Source organism: Babjeviella inositovora (genome assembly GCF_001661335.1).
Source record: "Babjeviella inositovora NRRL Y-12698 unplaced genomic scaffold BABINscaffold_1, whole genome shotgun sequence".
Classification (NCBI taxonomy): domain Eukaryota; kingdom Fungi; phylum Ascomycota; class Pichiomycetes; order Serinales; genus Babjeviella; species Babjeviella inositovora.
In genome coordinates this window covers 632,196-651,763 of record NW_017566838.1, presented here as the reverse complement: position 1 = coordinate 651,763, position 19,568 = coordinate 632,196, and the positions used below count along the sequence as shown (strand labels likewise).

The window sequence follows — 19,568 nt, the reverse complement described above, 5'->3', positions numbered from 1 at the left end:
GGGAATACTGGCTCTAAAGGTTTCCGGTAGTTCTAAATATTTGTGAAACCACATGGCTCAGCTAAGCTGATAGATACTGTTCGGGATACCTACCTGTGTCAGTTATACCGCAAGAGTGGAGGTCGCCGCCGTCCTCGTTACTCACGTTCGTTTTCAGTTATCAGAAACTTCAGACGTCTATGCGTGTAAATACACACCATCGAGGACTTTAGAAATATAAGGGCATGCTGACACCGCGGAGGACAGACAAAATCGAAAGCTTGATACCCTCTAAGCCTTTTTGGCATCCACTGACACCTTGACTCTGTTATCATTTGAATCAAACGCTAGAAGCAATATTGTGAAGACCAATTTCTGCATGCGAGTTTGAAAATGGCTTACACCTTGGTGAGCCTTTAACCCGCCAATTGATAATAGCGCTCACAAAATAACTCCCAGCTCAGCTATGATTTGTATCGTGGACTTCCCTCTTGTACTGTAGCTGCAATTAAGTTTGCCTGTTTACCAATTGATTGTCTTTCGTGCCCCGACCTTCTCTACACACATTTAAAATTTACATACGTATTGCGTAAAATTGATAGGGTTCGGTCTCCACCAGTCTTCTCTCCTCACTATTTCGTCTCAGCCTTGGTCTGCTTCAGCTGAGACTTTGTCACAGCCTTGGCTTCTTCCTGAGTTTGGTAGAGCTTGCTCTCCTTTCGCTTCTCCACCATAAAGTCCTTGAATTCACCCCAGGCTTTGACTACCTTCTCATTCTTGACCCCGCTGACCTTCGCATCGGCCAAATCAATCACATGCTCGACCAATGCGCGGGTTGGTGGCGAATATAAGATTCTCAACCGGTAGAATCCGCAGAAGAGCACCAACTGGTAGCCAGAGGTCGATCTGAAGATCAATGTCTTGAAGAGCAAGTACAAGATAATCACGAGCTCGTCATAGGCAATAACCTTGGCGAACGTCGCATCGAAGTGCAAGATTGGCTGGATGTGGAAAAAATTGGCCACCTGTAACACGGCCACTAAGTAAAACGGCAACAATTTCATCATTGACGCAAACGTGAACAACCAGACAATCGCTAGAAGCAAGTACTGGAATGCCTCCCCGCTTAAGAGCAAGAAGTACGATGGAAAAGTGGTTCCAAACTTGTTATGGAGCGATAACGCGTAGGCGACGATAATCAGCGAGAAAGTCGCACGGTACAAGATGCGCGCCACCACGCGTCTCTTTTGGAAAGTGAGGAAAAAGAGGAGGTATCCGAGGCCACAAACGAGCGTCAGCACGTGGCAGCCGAGCCAAACGTACTTCAAGACCTGTGACGGTGGCTTGACCACCTTTCTGAGCTTCCGCTTCTTCGTTCGTCTGACCATCCCCTCAGGAGTCTGGACCTCCTCTACGGTGGATGTGGCCGCCACAACTGCCACCGCTGGCGCCTTCTGGGTGACAGAGGTCTCCAAGTTGCCGTCACCGATAGGCTTTCCGCTACTGTCTGTAATGGACACTGCAATAGGAACCTGCAATGCTTCGGCGGGAGAACTGCCATTGGCATCAGCATTTCTGGCTATGCTGACATCATTACTATCTTTGGCCTCATTAGCGCTCTTGGTATCATTTCCAATCGCATCGGCATCATTTTTAGCCGCTTGAGCACCATTTCTGGCGTCAATTCTGTTTCTGGCTTCGGACTCTCCCGCGGAAGCGCCGCTGGCAATGGCGGTTGGACTAGGGTTGGATGAAGGATTGGACATCGTTGCTATTGCTTTCAGTACAAAAAGCTGAGGTAGTGACTAAATTCCTGGTATGACAGAGCAATTGATAAGAGTGAGGATGTAGGGGGTCATAGTTGACAGGCCGTAATAAATTCACCAGCTGCATATGGCCGAAAAGTTAAGGCGCATGAGCCAATTCCAGGACTGGTTGCTGTGAAGCAAATGTCCCGCGACGTGCGCCTTACCCGGAGAGGTGAAATTGGGCACAGTCCGGCACGGAAGGGTTAACTGAAGGATGTAAATCACTTGGATGTAGAGTATACCAAGCTCCCTGGATTTGGAAATAAAAGAGTTATATAATACAAATTTAGTATCCAATAAACTAAATATAAATATTCCTCAGATTTTATATCCACGGGGCGCGAAATTGAGTTGTACTGAGATCTGTGTACAGACCTGGAGGCTGTCTAAGCTCCGCTCTGAGCATGATATCACAATTCAAGTTGGTAATCGCCACGGTCCAAGATAAGGGGCTTTGCATAAATATCATGAAAATCTTTGGACGTTTCACGAGCAAGTGCAAAAATAGACCTGGACCCGTGGATATAATATTTTTTTAACTGTGTAACCAATGTGATTGAATAAGCTTGGGCCTCTGCTGTTCCCTATTGGTGTATTCGCGCCCCATCGCGGTTAAGGTGAAAAATGTCGTTATGATAAGCACAGTTATATTCCATTTCCTGGATATCAAGGTGCAGCTTGTATAGAGCTACCCCATAATGATGAACAAACGGGAATGCTCTATAGTTACACGACCGAACCTCGGGTATGTCACCACTTGTATACTATAAAATATCTTAAACGCCCCCACACTCCTTTCCCCGTTGTACGCAACTGTTTGATATCCGTTTCCTTATGTCTCGTTAAGCTCCTAGGTTTACGTCATCCACATAGGAGTAACCAGTTTCTCGCGCGAGCTACGTACCAGTAAGAATCTGGCTTGGAATTCCAGAGTCTTCATATTTTTTTGTTATCCCAACTTTTTACCAGGCGATTTACCTGCTAGCTAAGGTGGAAGATAAGCTCCGTAGTACGCAGCTCACGCAGATGGCATATCTGCGGCGTAGCTTTGTGCTTCAAAATCGCCTAGATCATCAATTCAGGAACGTACCCCAATGTTCAATTGCATCTCAGCGATTGCGATCATATCTACTCCTTTGTATCATACGGCCGGCTGGAAAACACACTGAACCAGGGAACATTGTGTATGTGCACCCCCTAGTTGTATATATATGCCGAGTCGATGAACACTGACGCGCCTGGATTCTCGTCTCGGCACGGACTACAACTGGTTGCACCCTAAAACAGGCATGCATGTACCGCTTTTGGCGAGGCTGAGCAGAAGAATAAGAGGCTTGTAATCTTCCTTAGAAGCAGCAGTGGGGTCTTCATCTCTGTATATAGCTACCAGGAAATTTATTGATGATTTCAAATAGTAAAGAGTTGCGTGAAAGACATCTCATAGTATGGTTGGGGAACGGTGAAAGGACTGTCCTTCCTGGATAGGTTCCACCCTCACGTGCAAAGGCAAAGTCTCGCCTCACGCACCAAAATGTAGTGGGCAAAGGAAGATGTAAAGATGTAGAGATATATTCTTTCTATAGTGTAAGTTTAAACAAAATAAGTGTCTAGCAATATAAAAGATAATGGTAGAGGTCTCCATTAGCAGTCAGTGCGTTTGCTTGTTTTATCCATACATTCTATAAATAGGTATGCAGATCATGGTTCCACTAAGAGGAGTGAAACGGCTCCGCAATAGGCCGGTCACCATAGTTTTATGTACTATAGTCCCATTCTACAATAGATCAAGAACCATATCCTCATATACCATAGTTGAATCTCATCCTCCTCCTATGTCTATCTCCCACATACGTGTCTTAGGTCTCTCATCGATGCTGCACGGTCAGGGCTGGGCCTAACGCAGACGCACCCGAAAATGGCCCCTGACAATTTCACGCGAAAATATCATCCGTGGCTGGCGGACTAACCGCGAAGTTTCATAACACACTAGACAGATCTATTATTGCTATTACAGATCGTGTTTGGATGCCTTAGAGTTTCTATTGCTCGGTACATTCTGACCTCCCGGACTAAAAATTCATCTTATCGTTCATTTTACCGTTCATCTTACCCTTCGTCTTACGTTAATTCCTCTTTGCCGTCACATTTCCTATTCACTATATACAACACAATGCCCAATGTACCTCTCAGAACGCGGACCGCGCCTCTGGCCCGGAAACCCGAAATGTTTGAGGAGACTCTCGATGAAATTCCTATCAATGGGACCCATAGAGCCTATCCAGGCATTAGACGGACCCACACACTACCAACGCGAAAGAATCACAACAGCACCGACCACCTAACTTCCAGAAGCAACCTTCTTGAGGAGCCTTCGGCTTCAGCTTTGTCTCGCCAAAAATCCTTCTCCAAACTCAACTCAAAACTCTCTCGCCTGAACTCCCAGGGCAGCGAGTGGAACCAGGGTCTCACACCGTCGCAGAAGCTCCGTCTTCGGCGCGCAAAGTTGAATGAAAACATCACAAAGCTCATCAAGCACAACAATTTCGATGCGGACTTTTCGGATGACGAAATCGAAGGAGATGTCACCATGTTCAACGTACCGGTATCGCGGACGTTGAGCGAGTTGCACCACAAGAAAAAGCTTGTCGCGGGCGGTGCGACCGCCCGCGCGTTGCCCCATGGTTTCGTGCAAGCTGTCGCGCCACCCGAAGGTTTTACCTCACCGCAAGGTTTTACTAAAGGCACCGCCTCTACTCGCTCCTCGGGCGTCGCCTCTCGCTCCAGCCTTGCCACGGCCTCCAGCCGCCGCTCCATCCTCAGCTCGCGCGGCGAGGTCGACTCAATGTCCAGCGTCGAAGATGTAGCGGAAACTACCGACTTGTTCCTCCGCGAGTTGCTGAGTCTTGACGACGACGCGCGTGAGCTCAGCGTGCTATTCAACCGCTCGTCCATGTTGACGATCTCCGAAGAGTCCACGTTGCGCCAGAATTATTTGCGGAAGATGAATCGCAGCTTGTTCGAACACAACAACTCGGCCGTGGACTTGAGCGATATCTACATTGACGAAAGCCGCAACAACAGCTTGAGCAACCTCCACTCCAGCGGTCAGGCTTTCCTGGCAACCTTCCAGGCAAACGGCAGTACTGACTCCTTGGGGAAGTCTAAGTACATGACGCCAACCAGGCCGAGCTTCCTTCCGCCAAAGGCCAAGGACGAGTGCTCTAAGCACGACCGCGAGTACGACACGATGTTAAGTGGGGCGTTGAAGAAGGAGCAAACGCTGCATAACTTGAAGTTGGCCCAGTTGAAGAAGTGGGAGAAGCAGCGGGAACGCGACTCGAAGAAGTGGGTAGAGGATGTTTTGCCAAAATTCGATAAGGCAGTGACAAGGACGTCGACTAGGGAATTGTGGTGGCGGGGAATTCCCGAGAATCTCAGAGGACAGGTTTGGTATAAGGTGATTACCGGAAGCACTGCCAGAGTTGTGGACGATGCTGGGGTCAGGATCCAAGATAGAACCAGTGGCAATGGTCAAACGACAGGCGAGGCCTTAGGTTCCGCCCAATCCACCAGCAAAGATTCCAGCTTTGCCCGTTGCGACGATCTCATTTCTCGATATGAGCTCAACAACGGCAATCCTAACGCCTCCCCTTCTGATGTTCACTACATTGAGACCGTCATTCCCCAGCTCTCCCATCAGCTCGCAGTGTCTTACCCTGATCTCGCGCTCCTCCAGAGCCCTGCCTTCTTCAGATCCGTTTTCCGGGTCACCCTCGCATACCTCATCCACTCGGGCGATCCGCTTTTCCCTGGGCTCACAAACCTCGCAACGCTCCTCACGCACTACATCCAGAATCCCAGCCGTGCGCTCGTAGCACTCACCGCGCTTCTTGCCAGAAAGTTGCCACGCGCGTGTATAACGTGTCTCGCCGCAAATCCCGCGCCGTATGCACGCGCTTATCTCGAGACAGAAGCCGCATCCTTCGATAAAGTCTTCCGCGAGAAGAACGAGCGCTTACAGCGTCACTTCCAAATCATCGGCTTGACCAGCGTCGAGCTTTTCACAACATTGCTTCCGGGTTTTTTCACAAACAATTTGCTCGCCATGGACGTCACTGCGCGCCTCATCGACATTGGAATCTTCGAAGGCAGCGCCTTCATGATGCGATGTATCATGGGACTCTTTGCGAAGATTGACTACAAGCTCTTTGGGGACAAGGACGAGGTGTTAGCGGTATTGGGAGGTAACTATAGGGAGACCGGACAAGCGTGGAAGTATCTCGATGTGGGGTTTGAGGACGATTTCGTGGCCCTGGTTCGGAGTGTGTTGAAAAAAAAGTAATGAAAAGTAATGATTGTGTTTATAACTATGGTCATGAGGAGATTCGGGGTGAAATGTAGGGGATTAACGGTACGTTGCGACCAGCATGATGTAGATACAGGTGAGAAGTGAATATGATTAGGCTACGGCTTTCTTAAATTAGGCTTTTACTAGCTATTGCTAACGCTATGAGCTGTCTTTATATATTCTAAATCTATGCTTTTGTAACGAGGCGCATGTCGTGGGTGTTAAGCAAAACTGCGGCAAATTCTAAAGAGCAGACTTTGTGTTCGCTCTCAGATCCACACTTTTTATTCATTATGTTTGTATATATTGGTTTTGCTTTCGTGTCAATAGATGTAGAGAATTGAAAATATGCAAATTTTTTGCTTGTTGCGATGTGTATTAAGTTTAAGGCCGTTTCTAGAGCTAGTGAAGTGGAAGCCAAAACCGTGAGTGCGTAAATGAGTGCACAATATGATGTACAAGAAGTATTCGGAATATCTATACGTAGCCAAATGCAATTTCATTTAGTATAGAAAACCATTTTTATGTTGTATCCATACGTTAATCTCACTTCTGTGATTCCAGGTCATGTGTGTTTATAGGTTTGGGATTTTAGACGGCAATTTGCCTGGTATTAGTATATTGCTAATATGAGTGAAACTTAATGATATTGCCAAATTATATCTAAATCCTTGATTCACAGAGGTGGTACGTCAGTATAGTGGAGAACCGAAGCTTGAGCTTAATTATTTCACTGAGGTTCCAACGGATTACACGATAGGGGAGATCGAAAAGAATTCAAAGAGGCCGACTCCCTCATTATTTCTGTGGAAAACATAGAAGCTAGAGTATACAGCTATGACCAGATATCAGCAGATTCCTGGCTCTCGGAAACGAATCAATCCTCCGACTTTATGACAATACAGAATTGGTGTAAAAGTACATATAGTATACAATGCAATAATCTAAACGAGCTGTAACATGGCATGTCACTATCAAGCGTCCTTAGCTTCGTCCAACTTGGCGATCAACGCCTTAGCGTCGTCGTCAGTCTTGACCTTGATTACATAGGTATCCATGCCACCCGGGGTGAACACAGGACACTTGACGTGGCCCTTGCCCATGGCGTCGTACTTGATGGAGCTAACCACCATAGTATTCAACAAGACACGATTGGAGCCGTCAGCCCTGACCAAGATTCTGGCTTTCTTGGTTTCGGGGTTGCGGAGAACCTTCAACTCGCCCAAACCCCTGGAGTCGTACGCCTTGGTTTCCGGATTAATCATCATCAACTTGGCGCGTTTGGTGTATAAACACTCTTCATCCTCTTCGCCGGTGGTTTCCTCAGTCGCAACCTTTTCGGTCAACTGGACCACTGGCTTAAAATCTCCCTTTGGGGTGAACTCTTCAACTTCGTCATCACCAGCAGCTGGCGCAGCTTCCAGTGGCTTGGTGTTACTCTGATTGAATGAGAATGAGAAAGCGCCATTTGAGGCAGGAGTGGTACTGAAAGACGCAGCAGAAGCGCTGCCGAAGGTAAACTTTGGAGTCTCAGCCTTCGTTTCGCCTTCCTTCGCAGGAGTTTCAAAAGTTGGCTTTTCACCGGACCCGAAAGCAAAAGCTGTCTTAGCTTCATCGGTCTTGGTGACACCAAAGGCTGGAACGGAAGAGCCAAAGGCGAATGGTTTAGCTTCCGCAGGCTTGGCTTCCGTCGACTTGCTACCGAAGGTGAACGCAGAGGCTGCGGCAGTAGAAGTAGTCCCAAAGTTGAAGGTGGTTGACGTGGCTGGGGTCTCAACCTTGTTCTTTGGGGTTTCAGCCGGCTTTTCCTCCGTTGGGGTTGCCTTCTGGCCAAAGGTGAAAACTGGAGTAGCAGAAACCTCTGTGGTGGTTGGGGCAACATCCGTAGCTATGGTTGATGGAGGTAAGGCAAATGAAAACCCATTGGTCTTCATTCCGTCAAACTTGAAGCTATTATTCTTCACAGCACCCCCAAACTCAAACTTCGGCCCCTCAATCTTGATCTCATCTTCAGAGTCGGAATCCGAATCCTCCTTTCTCTTATCGGCTGGGTTGAATGTGAAGCTGGAGCCCTTAAACGAGAGCTTGGCACTGGTGGTGAATTGCGGGCCCTCGACCTTGACTTCCTTTTTTGGCTGTTCATCTTCGGACTCTGAATCGGAGGGGTCCACAGCAATCACCTCTGGTCTGGATGCGATGATAGCTCCGGTGGGGGCTGATGCGCCAGAAGTGATGGACGAGCCGAAAGTGGCAGCATTGCTACCAACAGAACCGATGGCTTGCTTCGGTTCTGGAAGAGTGACAGTGTTGTTGTTGATCTTTTCCAAATACAACTGGTACTTAGCGATTATGGCACTGAAATCCGCGATGGGATTAGCGGTGAAAGCCTTCGTGATTGATGCCTCGAACAGGCTGTTCAACGCCTTCAATTGGCTATTCTTCTTGTTGTCAGAGCCAGCTGTTGGCTTGGAAGGCAAGCTCGCAGGCGCAGAACTACCACCCAAGAAGCCAAACGCATTATTTGGCTTATCAGCTTCCAGTTGTTGGGCAGCGGAGCTGATGGCAAATGACGTGCTTGGCTTGTTGTTAAAACCACCAAACGGATTAGTGGGCTTGGCCTCGGTATCCGTCTTGACCCCAAAGGAGAATGGGGTGGTGGCCGAAGAATCAGCCGACGGAGCACCGATGGCACCAAAATTGAAACCACTGCTAGGCATAGAGGTACCCGCCGCACCCAATCTGCCCCTTGGCTTGATTATCTTGCGCTTGGCTAGCGTTTCGGCAGAAGCACGTTTGGGTTGCGCAGACAAATCCACGTTCTCGTCGTCTGAACGCTCTTCGTCCCGGTGGAAAGTATCCTTGGAAATCTGGTTGGTTGCTCTTCTCTTTCCGCCGCCTGACATTGTGTGATTATCGGGATAATGCGGGGAAGTCAGTATATTACCTCAAGGCTGTCTAGATCAATACTTCATAGCATCAGACGCATATTATGAAAAATCCGTAACTTTGCTTATCTAAGCCATGTCACATGGTGCGCGCGTGATAGTATTTAGGGCTTGTCAGGTGATGACAAGCAACAAACACAGTCACAACTGAGAGAGATAAAAAACCTGAATTTTTCGCAGCTCTAACGCACATCGAGCTCCAACTCTCTCGTGCGTTTAGAGCAAGGCAAGGAGCTGGAAAAATTCTCCTGAACCACCATGCAGGACTGAAAATCCTCTCCCTTTGGGACAATAATTCTGTGTGCTTTTACTAGCCTACTGGTTTCCTCTGAGTGGCACACACTCTGCCCCCAGTCGCGGTTCGGTCTGCAGTATGGTGCTCGGATGTTAGCGCTGAGTGTAGTACCACCGACCAAGTCTCGTTTTGGTAGACTACGTTTGATATAAACGTCAAAATAGTACTCCTAGCAACGTTCCTTCTGTTGTTTTAGAACTCCAAGTTTTATTTTACGTATGTAAGACCCCCAAACATGACTGCCTGGGTAGTTGAAACAATCGGAATAGACTATGTCAGAGGCCGGAGTTGCCAAAATTGTCAAGCGATGAATCCTTGAAGTTTCAGGCGACACCGTATCCATTGAAGAAAAAAGTATTCAAACCCAACCACGAAGGGAGCCCGCTCTCAACAAACCAAGCTTGTGATTACCAAGTGAAAAGTTTTCCACGTTTATCGATTTGCGCATACCTTCAATCCGGCCACGATGACTTCAAATTCCTCTTTTTTTTCTTCTCCGATTAATCTACCGAGGAAGCTGACCAAAGATCTTGTACTAACATACGTCTAGAATGCCACCAAAGGTTCAACAAACCAAAGCTGCTAAGGCCGCCGCCGCCATGGCCGGTGGTAAGAAGTCCAAGAAGAAGTGGTCCAAGGGTAAGGTGAAGGATAAGGCTCAGCACCTTGTCATCCTTGACCAGGAAAAGTACGACAGAATCATGAAGGAAGTCCCAACTTACAAGTACGTTTCCGTCTCTGTTCTTGTCGACAGACTTAAGATCGGTGGTTCCGTCGCCAGAGTTGCTTTGCAGCAGTTGGAAAGAGATGGGATTATCAAGCCAGTCTTGAAGCACTCCAAGCAGGCTATCTACACCCGCGCTATCGCCGAATAAATTATTTAACTCTCAAGACCAGTTAAAAATGCTATTGTATATGTTATAATTTAATCAAACCATCATCCTGTATGTCATTTTATCGTAGTCTATCATGGGGGGATCTGGATTCCGGCTCAGCTTTGGAAAGGGAGTGTTGATATTGACGTGAAAGGAATTAGCGTTCCGCACTGGTTTGGGTACCTGTTTCCATGGATGGCCGTTTCTGCTATACATATTTGTTTCGTACATAGTCTGGTGCCGAGTCTTGCCTAAATTCAGTATGGTATCAAAAAATGAAAGCCAAACACGGTTTGGAACTTTCCGTTCGTTCACGGTCTTAATCGCTGAACTCATTACCGTGGGTCGTACAGATAAGCTTAGCGAAGAGAAATCAAAAAGAGAGCCAGTACTCCCATATAACTACAAAGGTGCTAAGAAAGGGGCATAGGAAATATTTAAAGCTATCTCGATAGTAAAAGGTGACGGTTAGACAAAGCGCAGTGACAGTAACCCGGCATTCCTGCGTATGAAATAACCCCGTAATTAGCAAAGAAGTGAAGGAATGGAAAGGGCCCGGGGGTGGAGAACATAAGGTCATTGAGAGATAGAGGATTGCCTACTGAACCTCTTCGTTCAACATCACGCCTCTCCAGCTATAGTACTTACTCATATCCACGTGGTGTTTCTTGCCGTTGCGGTCCTCGTAATAGGAACAGCCATACATCGAAGCGTATGGGGGAGTGTACAAATGCAAGGTGATGGCCAACTCGGTGTCATCCGCGTTCATCATACGGTGCAACCCAATATCGTCGGAGATGTAAGCCACATCGTTGGTCTTCAAGGTGGAAATCTTCTTTGGGGTCATAATACTCTTGGCACACGAACAATTGGCGCTGTGGCCGCTGGCGGTGCTAGCCCTGCTACCGTTATCCTTTGGAACGTCGTACAACTTTTCTACGAGCGACCCCTTTAAGACTTTGACGATGCAATGAGCATCCGCGTGGTCGTGGATCACAGAGCCCTTACCCGGCTCCCAAACCAACACCAACAAATTTGCATTCCCGTTGATGTTTTCAATTCCGTTTCTAGTGTAATTTCTGGTGGGGTCGTGCTGGGCAAACGAGCCCCAGTGCTGTTCATCAGATGCATATGCGCGAAAGAGATCCATCAACTCTTCATGGTCGATATCCAGGGAGCTCAAAGACTTATCGCAGCCTAATCTGAGTCTGATCTGATCGATCAAGCGTTCAAACTCGTTATCTTCCTTTGGCGGAATGGAGTCCACGGGCAATGGGATGGAAACCATCTTGGTCGAACGGTTACCAGACTGCGGGTTGCATGAAGAGCATGCAGCAGAGCCACAGGCAGCGGTGTTTGGCGCCGAGACAGAGTAGGCCAAAGGTGAAATGATTGGTTTGTCGAGATTGGCCAGGGAGTGGTCCAGGATTGACTTTGTGTTTAACATTGTAAATTGTTAGGCGTTAAGCGTCGGTTTTAAACGTTTTTAGAGAAAATAGTTGGTGCAAGGTCCGGAGTAGCGTATGCAAGATGTGGTCCTGTATATAATCAAGGTTTTTCTTTTTCTTGCCAGAGTAGGTCAGGTGACTTGGCGCAATTGCTGTATGCTGCACGATCTGTGAAAACTAGAGGCAAAAGAGGCGATTTTGTATGGGAAAGGTGGCAGGTACGTGCTTTTTCGACAAAAAGACGTTACACTCGGCTGAATTTGGTATGTGGGCTGTTTATCCGATGTTGGGGGACGTCGGGGTTCTTTTGGATATGATTTGTTCGTTCAAATAAAAAGAAACAAGCGTCTGTAGATAAGATACACTCTCTAGCAGAATGGGAGGTTACAAGACTTAGGTGGGTGTTATGCTTACTTATATAGAAATGCACTATCTCACTCACTCACACAAAAACTTATTCTTTTTGCTTCTGAAAACGTGGATCTGGCCAGATACCTATCTTTTCCTCCTAGAAAACAGACCTGTGACACAGGAAAAAGAAACGCGTGCTCGTCTTTTCTCCTTTGGGATTGCGGCCTATCTGTGTCCACTAACAAGAGAGCGTCCGTGTTTGCTAATATGCGATGCATGCGTTTTAAGAGCTATTTGCAGCTGCGGTATTCTGTGCCGCTGATCATATATCGGTCTCACAGCATGTGCGCCTACAGATAGCCATGTTACCACGTAACGACGCGCTGAATAATAAAATGCGCCTCGGTACCGCCTAATCAGGAAATAACCTGTTAGTGGCGCGGCACCTCAAGACACGAAGGCTGTTACTCGGTCTCTATAAGTCGCTGATAAATGCATTTTGTAACTTGGCTAGTCAAAATACTAAAGTAAAACTTATTCTAGCTATCGTTACACGAGCGACTAGCGGTATGACTGGTATTTATAGATAAAGTCTGGGTTTGCTTGCCTTGTGGTGTGGTCGGATTGATGTGAGAGGAAACAGAGACGCAAGAATAGGCACCGATAGCAAAAAAAAATAACCTTGGGGGTTTCCACGGACATTCGCACCTTTCTTTTCAATTAATAGCGCCAATCCAAGTAAACGATGTGCCTAATTTTGATAATAAAGGCTAGGGAGTCGTCAAAAATCCACTTGCAAGATTAGCTAGCCGTGCCATATGCCCCACTTTATTCTAGTTCGCCAATAACTTTCCGTTCCGATAAACAGGTGCTATCCAGAACAGATGTCTAATTTAGAAACAAAGCAGATATCTAATTTAGCATAAGATGCTAAGATAGCAATAATTTCATCAAATGCTTTGGCAGAAAAGGATTAGGGTTATTACAATTTGAATTTTTGGGTACTCCTTTAGATTAATAGCTATGTATAGACAAAAGATCAGACTATTCCTGTTAGTAATTGAACTCATAAGCTAGATCCATCCAACTTTCCAAGTAAAACAATAAGCATTATCAAGGCATATATTATGTCAGAGAGTTTTGGTAAATTTTGATTATCTTCACTTGATTTTTGGTTCAGAAGCAGAACTGAAAATTTTTTATCATCATAGTAATATATACTAATTGATATTGCTGGGGCTATTGATCGATGAGAAATGAGTGGAATATTAAAAACTTACTCTTTGGAAGAGACAAGGCTGGAGAGCTTTGGTCAAAACGATCTATAACAGTGTTAGTGGTTGCTACATAGATAGGTTGTACCCACTAGACAAACTCAATAGCTCTGAAGCATCACACTTTTCAAGCGGGCAGGCATTATAATCAGATGGTGATGCATGTTTTCCTCGGCTCATTAGATTCACCTGGAATAGACGTATGGTTACGGCTCATCATATAGAAAAGTAGACACGAAACAGCTGATTGAATTTGATGTCAGAGCGGGCCGGAGTAAAGTAAACATACCATTTCTTATCGTATCATTTTTTTTTTGGCTTGCTATATGGAACCTTTCTAAAGGAATGTTTTGGTGCTGTTAGCAATGAGAGGAAGAAGTCTGTTCAGTATGGTGGTGTAAGAGAGTTGCTTTAAATACTCACACTCTTTGCACAATGAAGGTGGAAAAAACGTCGTAGAATTCGAGCATTTACACGTTAGAGAGGGTAACATTTGCAGATTTCCCTTAGGGTTCGAAGGGGACGCAGATTTCCTCATTTGGGAGTAACTTACTTTACCTTTTTTGGCAGGATATCCCAGCTGCTGCAAAAGCGATGGAATGGACTTATCTTGTTTAGCGACCAGAGATAATACTCCAGGGATAGTTCAGTCAGAGAAAATTAAATCCATAGAAGCTACCACCTAGTCCTCCATATGTTAGTGCGGGGCCAACAGTATGATAATTAATTGCCTACAAGTACGCGCGTATATACGTATTACGCAAATTCACCTCCGAATACCAGGCGCTGGCTCTGTATTCATTATACCTAATATATGGTCCTAATAGTCTGCCAAAAAGTTAACTCTCTATGCTCGTTTGGATACTGAATGAAACTGATGGAAACTGAGTAATCTCTGCCGTCACCGAGGCTGGAATACCGAGACTGGCTAAAATCCCTTTTATAATACCACATGGGAACCATAAATACTAAATACATGATTGTTAGTGATTGCACACAGCCAAATAGGCAAAAAGGATACTTACTGGTTGGGCTTTGCCTATAGTGTCTGTCATTCCCTTCGAACTGCTCATGCGGGAAATCAATTTGAGACTGTTGTCAACAAGAACAAATGTGCCCTAGACAATCGTTAGTATTCATATCGTGGACAAATTTAGGCATACGTACCCTGTGATTTGTCCTCAAATTGTCCATCTGCTTCCCGTACAAGTTTTTCCAGACATCGCGACACACAAACTTCATAACGTCCAAGAGCTCAACTAACTTGTGAGCCGTTTGTTGTTCCTGGGATAAGAGGAGCTCGCTGATACGCAGCCCAAGCGAGAAACCGTAGCTTTCAATTCTAAAATGTACATCTTCGCTTCTAATCAATTCATCCTCAAGAATTTTAACCGTTCCTGGAAGATCGTCCTTATTCTGGAAAAGGAGCTCGTTTACCGAGGGGTCATTGGTGTGGGTTGTTCCCGGCTCGAGAGAAAGATCTTCCAACTTCAACCGCAACTTGTCTTTGTTTTCTCGTTCTATCGTCTGCGATACTCTGATGGAAAGGGGCACGATCTCCATTAAAAGGAAGTCGAGGCACGCTGAGTTCACCTGTGCGGGTTGTTGTTGCGATTCCACGGTGTTCATAGTCGGGATACTCAAACTATAGATCTATGGGCAAGTAAATGAGTATGGCCCTTGCGTGGATATAATGAATTGGTGTGTATGGAGATAAGACTTTTGGTGTTATCGTGTTCTACAGATGTTGAACTCACATATTTAGAATTGGGAGGCAATCACGTGATGAAAAGTTATCCGGGCGATTCCTTAACTCCAATTTATTTAAATGAGGGGGGTCCGGTCATATGGCAGTTTTGTAGGAACAATAGTTCACCCAGTGAAACAAGATATTAATTTATTGACTCTGCTTAAAGAACCCCTGGGTGTGTGACTGCTCAGGCTTGACACGCTTCGTTTGTAGGTAGTGGTGCCAGCGAAGGGTACGCTAAATCTGTGCTTAGAGTTCACCGTCCCCTATGCCTCATGCTATCTATTGTCGTCGTATATTATGTCTTGTGAGTCCTCGGTTAAATGGATACTAATTCAAGCTACTTTTTTTTATTATTCCGAAACGGTGGCTTGTCGAGAAATGCTTGGGGAAAAAAATCTCCGATACCGGGAGTCGAACCCGGGTTTGCTCGGTGAAAGCGAACCGTGCTAGCCGTTACACTATATCGGAGGAGTCATGATGACAGAAGATCTGAAAATATTCATCCTTAATATATTATAAGCATTTGAAGTATCCCGCAGAGCAATATTTTGGCCCATTTACTGATTGAACTATCCCTCCAGACTACATTATAGTTGAAATTCGTTTCTGTACATATTTAATGTCACAGGACCGTTTTAAGTACCCTATAAAAATGCCTCAAAAGAACATTAAATAGTGTCTCAGAAATGATTTTAGTATAATCAAAAGCTATCTTATTGGAAGAACAGATTGTCTATATTAGGATATATTATTCCTTAAATTTGACTATTTTTAGTGTTATTAACGAATATACTTTACTTACATATTCAAGGCCTTGTTACTATATTTAAGGATAAGTAATTTATTAACCAAATATTTATTGTCATAGACTCTAACTTTATTCAATAACCGATTGCTAAATTTAACAAGTATTGGCCCTTGACTTGGACTATTAAACATCAAATAGACTGTATTTTCCCATCGGAGTCTTCTAATGTGTCTCCAGCCATAAAATTAACGCTTAAACAGTCTCTTCGATCTAACTTTCTTCCCCATATCATATCTATTTATACGCTGATCTAGATGTCTACCCGTCTGAAATATTCAATGCAAAATTCCAGTTTAATGAGTTTGTTTAACACATACTTAGTCTGTAGCTTGAGCCCCAGATCGACCCCCACAAGGGTTTGGTTCGTGTAGCAAAGGTGCTGCAGGTGCCCTATCCTACGCGAGACTATAGACTGGAATCGCTGATAATGTTTCAACCTCTAAGCCAGAAGGCTATTACAGATCTGTTTCAACCGACATACATGAAGACTGACTGACCACCTCTATATATCTAGTTCATATCTAATGATCAATTCTACCTGGGTATATCATTACCTGCGCGGACACACTACACTTCGTCTAGCTTATCTTATGTACGCAGGGATAGTGACTGGTGTCAAATCTCGGGTCACTACGAATGACATACGTGCTATACTTTGTTCGTTTGTCAAACTCCAACTAAGAATCTCTGACCCGTTCCTTATTGTTTTTGCCTCAACCTCGCGAGCGAAAATCAGCCATCTCACCGCTTATGGGGGCTCACACTCAGGCGTTTACCGCCGCGCGTACAGATTCCCGTGGAAACCTTCCGGGGGTTGAACCATGTCCAACTCTTTCCCCTGGCTCTCTTTCTGCAACTTCAACCAGATATTCAAAATCCTCGCCAACCTTCTGGATACTCATCTACGGGCGATCCTTCCGCGGCCGGTGGTGCGGAATCATACATCCTGCACGGAGTGTTTCCACCGTATTGGCCCGCCTCTCGTATGTTGAAACCCGAGGGTGACTCTGGTTCCCGCCTGCCTAATGCGAGGGATGAGCAACCACAGCGCCAGCCTCCACGCGCGTGCGGCCAGAAAGTGCGAGTCGCGGGAAAGCTCCAAGGGTTGAAATCTGAGTGCCTTCTTCCCCGCTGGAGTTTTACAAAATATAACACGTTCCAACCACCTTCAATCAAGGGATAGACTACTGGGACCACGCATACCTATATATTTCAGCACCAGCCACGCTGAATCACGGCGCAATCAGAGGCTAATCCATCAATTTTCAACCACCCTCCACTTCCATTAGACTCCCATTGCTTCAATCAGCGCATCAATCGATAGCCTTCGACCATCTTCCCCAGAGAGCCGAACAGCATACTTCAAGCGACTCTTCAATATTGGCTTCACCTAGCCCCCTCTTTGGCTCTATCTACATTTACTCAACCCCTCGCCGGCTAACCCCATCACATTGGCTTAATTCTCGCCCATCCCAATGCTTAACAATAACTATTCATTCTCCGACCAGAGACGTCCGTCACAGGGCCTGGCGCCGCCGGCCACGGAGCCGTTTGGACAACCGCCAAACCCGCCACCGGTGGGCTTCCGCAACCCGTTCTTCGCAAAGGGCTTGCCAACCACGTACGAGTACGATCATCCGGAAGATGTCCAAAGCCACGATGCAACACAGACGCCGCCGTCGCGTGTGGCAAACCCATTCCCCGAGGGCGCGGCACCCGGCGGTGACCCCATGCGTCGCCAATCGGTCGCAACGTTCGCGCCGGGCGGCAGCTCAGCTACCAGCGCTCGTAACGCATTGTACCAGCCTCAACCACCACTGAACGCGCGGCTGTACTATTCCAATCTCCACATTCCGCCGCGCGCATCCGTCAGCAGTGCCCCGGGGCCTATCGCGACGCCGCGTGCGCAGCGCATCACCAGCAAGGCTCAGTTGTGCCCCAAGATCAACAGCAACCCCAAGTACCGCCGTGCGTCACTTGCGTCGGTGCATATCTCTCCCTTGATCGGGGTCACGTTGGCGCTTCACTCGACCTACAAAATGTGCCACCCCAACTCGTTCACGTACAACTTCCAAAAGAATCCGCGCCGCGTGTTGACGAAACCGTCGGAGGGCAAATTCAACAATGGCTGCGACAACGAAGATAGCGACTACATCTTGTATGTGAACGATGTACTCGGCTCGCAGGAGGGCAAGAAGTACCTTGTACTCGACATCTTGGGGTCCGGGACCTTTGGTCAGGTGGTCAAGTGCCAGAACCTCCACAACAAGGAGATTGTCGCGGTCAAGATCATCAAATCCAAGCCCGCGTACCTTAACCAGTCGTTGACGGAGGTATCCATTCTTGAGATCATCAACAACAAGATCGACCCGCACAACACACACCACTTCCTTCGCTTGAAGGACAAATTCATCCACAAAAACCACTTGTGCATCGTGTTCGAGAGCTTGGGCTGCAACTTGTACGAGTTACTCAAGCAGAACCAGTTCCACGGCTTGTCGCACAAGATCAGTTCCACCTTCACACGTCAGTTGTTGGACTCGCTCGTGTGTCTTAAGAACTACAAGATCATCCACTGTGACTTGAAGCCTGAGAACATTCTCTTGTGTGTGCCCAACAAACCTCTCATCAAGATCATCGATTTTGGCAGTGCTTGTTTCGAGCACCAAACCGTCTACACGTACTTGCAGTCGCGGTTCTACCGCTCCCCCGAGATCATCTTGGGCCTTCCATACAGTTCATCCATCGACATGTGGTCCCTCGGCTGCATCGTCGCCGAGTTGTATTTGGGTCTTCCCTTATTCCCAGGCACGTCAGAGTATAATCAGTTGAGTCGTATCATCAAGATGTGCGGTATGCCTCCGGGCTATATGCTTGAAATGGGCAAGAACAGCTGGAATTTCATTGACAAGGTGCCTGAGGAAAGCTCCTTCACATACCGGCTCAAGTCCATGGAGCAGTACTCGGCCGAAAACAACGTGCACGAGAAGCCTTCCAAGAACTACTTCCACTACGACCTGTTGGAGGATATCGTCCTTAACTACAACATCCACCAAACCAAGACCGCGCCTGCGCCTGCCCAGTTGTCCTCCAAGGAGCTCCTGGAGCGCAAGACGCTCATTCACTTTTTGAAAGGCTGCTTGAATTTGAATCCTTTGGAGCGCTTCACTCCACAACAGGCCATCCAGCATCCGTTCGTCAAGGGAGGTGGTTTACAGTTGCAGGCCCACGACTGGAATTACGGTGGTCTGTCCAGCCCTAGCTCCGCCTCCAGCTACAACAGTATGAACGGAAACAGCAGGGGTAGCCGCGGCAGCATCAGCGGCGCCAGCCTGACGTCGTTCTATCAATAATTACGTATATCCTTATTTATGCCTATTCACACGTAGATCATTTAATACATAAGTGTTTGATCCATACGTAGGTGTTTAATTTATACGTGCATTGTTTTACGCGTATGTGTATTTCCGTTTTATTACATGACTAGTTTTACCAACTTATATATAAGGAATGAATTGTCTAGGTGAGCGTAGCCATACACTATTTATCTGAACTCATATACTGTTATTCAATCAAATGTCGATTATTAATACCATCCAATATGAATAAATCGGAAGGCTCATGTAAATATATTTGTGAATTGCTGCCTGCACTTTCCGCGGGCGATTTTGAATTCGCAACCTG

The 19,568-nt window shown here is 46.6% G+C and overlaps 8 protein-coding genes and 1 non-coding gene across 9 annotated transcripts; 4 read left to right on the top strand and 5 right to left on the bottom strand.

Annotated features, from left to right (window-relative positions):
• Positions 1-240: 240 nt before the first annotated feature.
• On the bottom strand, positions 241-1,801 carry BABINDRAFT_159031 (uncharacterized protein). Its single transcript, XM_019127426.1, has one exon. It carries the CDS (start codon positions 1,743-1,745, stop codon positions 612-614), a length of 1,134 nt encoding a protein of 377 aa, XP_018987764.1. The 5' UTR covers positions 1,746-1,801; the 3' UTR covers positions 241-611.
• Positions 1,802-3,672: 1,871 nt separating this feature from the next.
• BABINDRAFT_159030 (uncharacterized protein) lies at positions 3,673-6,291 on the top strand. The gene has a single exon (XM_019127425.1). It carries the CDS (start codon positions 3,958-3,960, stop codon positions 6,127-6,129), a length of 2,172 nt encoding a protein of 723 aa, XP_018987763.1. The 5' UTR covers positions 3,673-3,957; the 3' UTR covers positions 6,130-6,291.
• A 727-nt stretch (positions 6,292-7,018) lies between these two features.
• On the bottom strand, positions 7,019-9,085 carry BABINDRAFT_159029 (nucleoporin). The gene has a single exon (XM_019127424.1). The coding sequence runs from the start codon at positions 9,036-9,038 to the stop codon at positions 7,110-7,112; it is 1,929 nt and encodes a 642-aa protein (XP_018987762.1). The 5' UTR covers positions 9,039-9,085; the 3' UTR covers positions 7,019-7,109.
• Positions 9,086-9,541: 456 nt separating this feature from the next.
• Positions 9,542-10,270, top strand: RPS25B (40S ribosomal protein eS25). Its single transcript, XM_019127423.1, has one exon. It carries the CDS (start codon positions 9,927-9,929, stop codon positions 10,248-10,250), a length of 324 nt encoding a protein of 107 aa, XP_018987761.1. The 5' UTR covers positions 9,542-9,926; the 3' UTR covers positions 10,251-10,270.
• A 397-nt stretch (positions 10,271-10,667) lies between these two features.
• On the bottom strand, positions 10,668-12,033 carry CDG1 (Cdg1p). The gene has a single exon (XM_019127422.1). It carries the CDS (start codon positions 11,695-11,697, stop codon positions 10,849-10,851), a length of 849 nt encoding a protein of 282 aa, XP_018987760.1. The 5' UTR covers positions 11,698-12,033; the 3' UTR covers positions 10,668-10,848.
• A 2,034-nt stretch (positions 12,034-14,067) lies between these two features.
• On the bottom strand, positions 14,068-14,981 carry TRS33 (Trs33p). Its single transcript, XM_019132097.1, has 3 exons — positions 14,491-14,981; positions 14,349-14,441; positions 14,068-14,291 (listed from the first exon to the last, which is right to left on the bottom strand). Exons 1-3 carry the CDS (start codon positions 14,950-14,952, stop codon positions 14,163-14,165), a joined length of 684 nt encoding a protein of 227 aa, XP_018987759.1. The 5' UTR covers positions 14,953-14,981; the 3' UTR covers positions 14,068-14,162.
• Positions 14,982-15,472: 491 nt separating this feature from the next.
• BABINDRAFT_t13 lies at positions 15,473-15,544 on the bottom strand. Its single transcript has one exon. It is a non-coding gene; the product is annotated as a tRNA-Glu (tRNA).
• Positions 15,545-16,334: 790 nt separating this feature from the next.
• On the top strand, positions 16,335-16,791 carry BABINDRAFT_159025 (uncharacterized protein). The gene has a single exon (XM_019127421.1). The coding sequence runs from the start codon at positions 16,409-16,411 to the stop codon at positions 16,700-16,702; it is 294 nt and encodes a 97-aa protein (XP_018987758.1). The 5' UTR covers positions 16,335-16,408; the 3' UTR covers positions 16,703-16,791.
• Positions 16,792-17,773: 982 nt separating this feature from the next.
• Positions 17,774-19,084, top strand: YAK1 (serine/threonine protein kinase; the record flags this gene model as incomplete). The annotated part of the gene is made up of 1 exon (XM_019130967.1): positions 17,774-19,084. A coding segment is annotated over one exon (1,311 nt), but the record flags the coding sequence as incomplete, so codon positions are not given.
• Between the last annotated feature and the right edge of the window lie 484 nt (positions 19,085-19,568).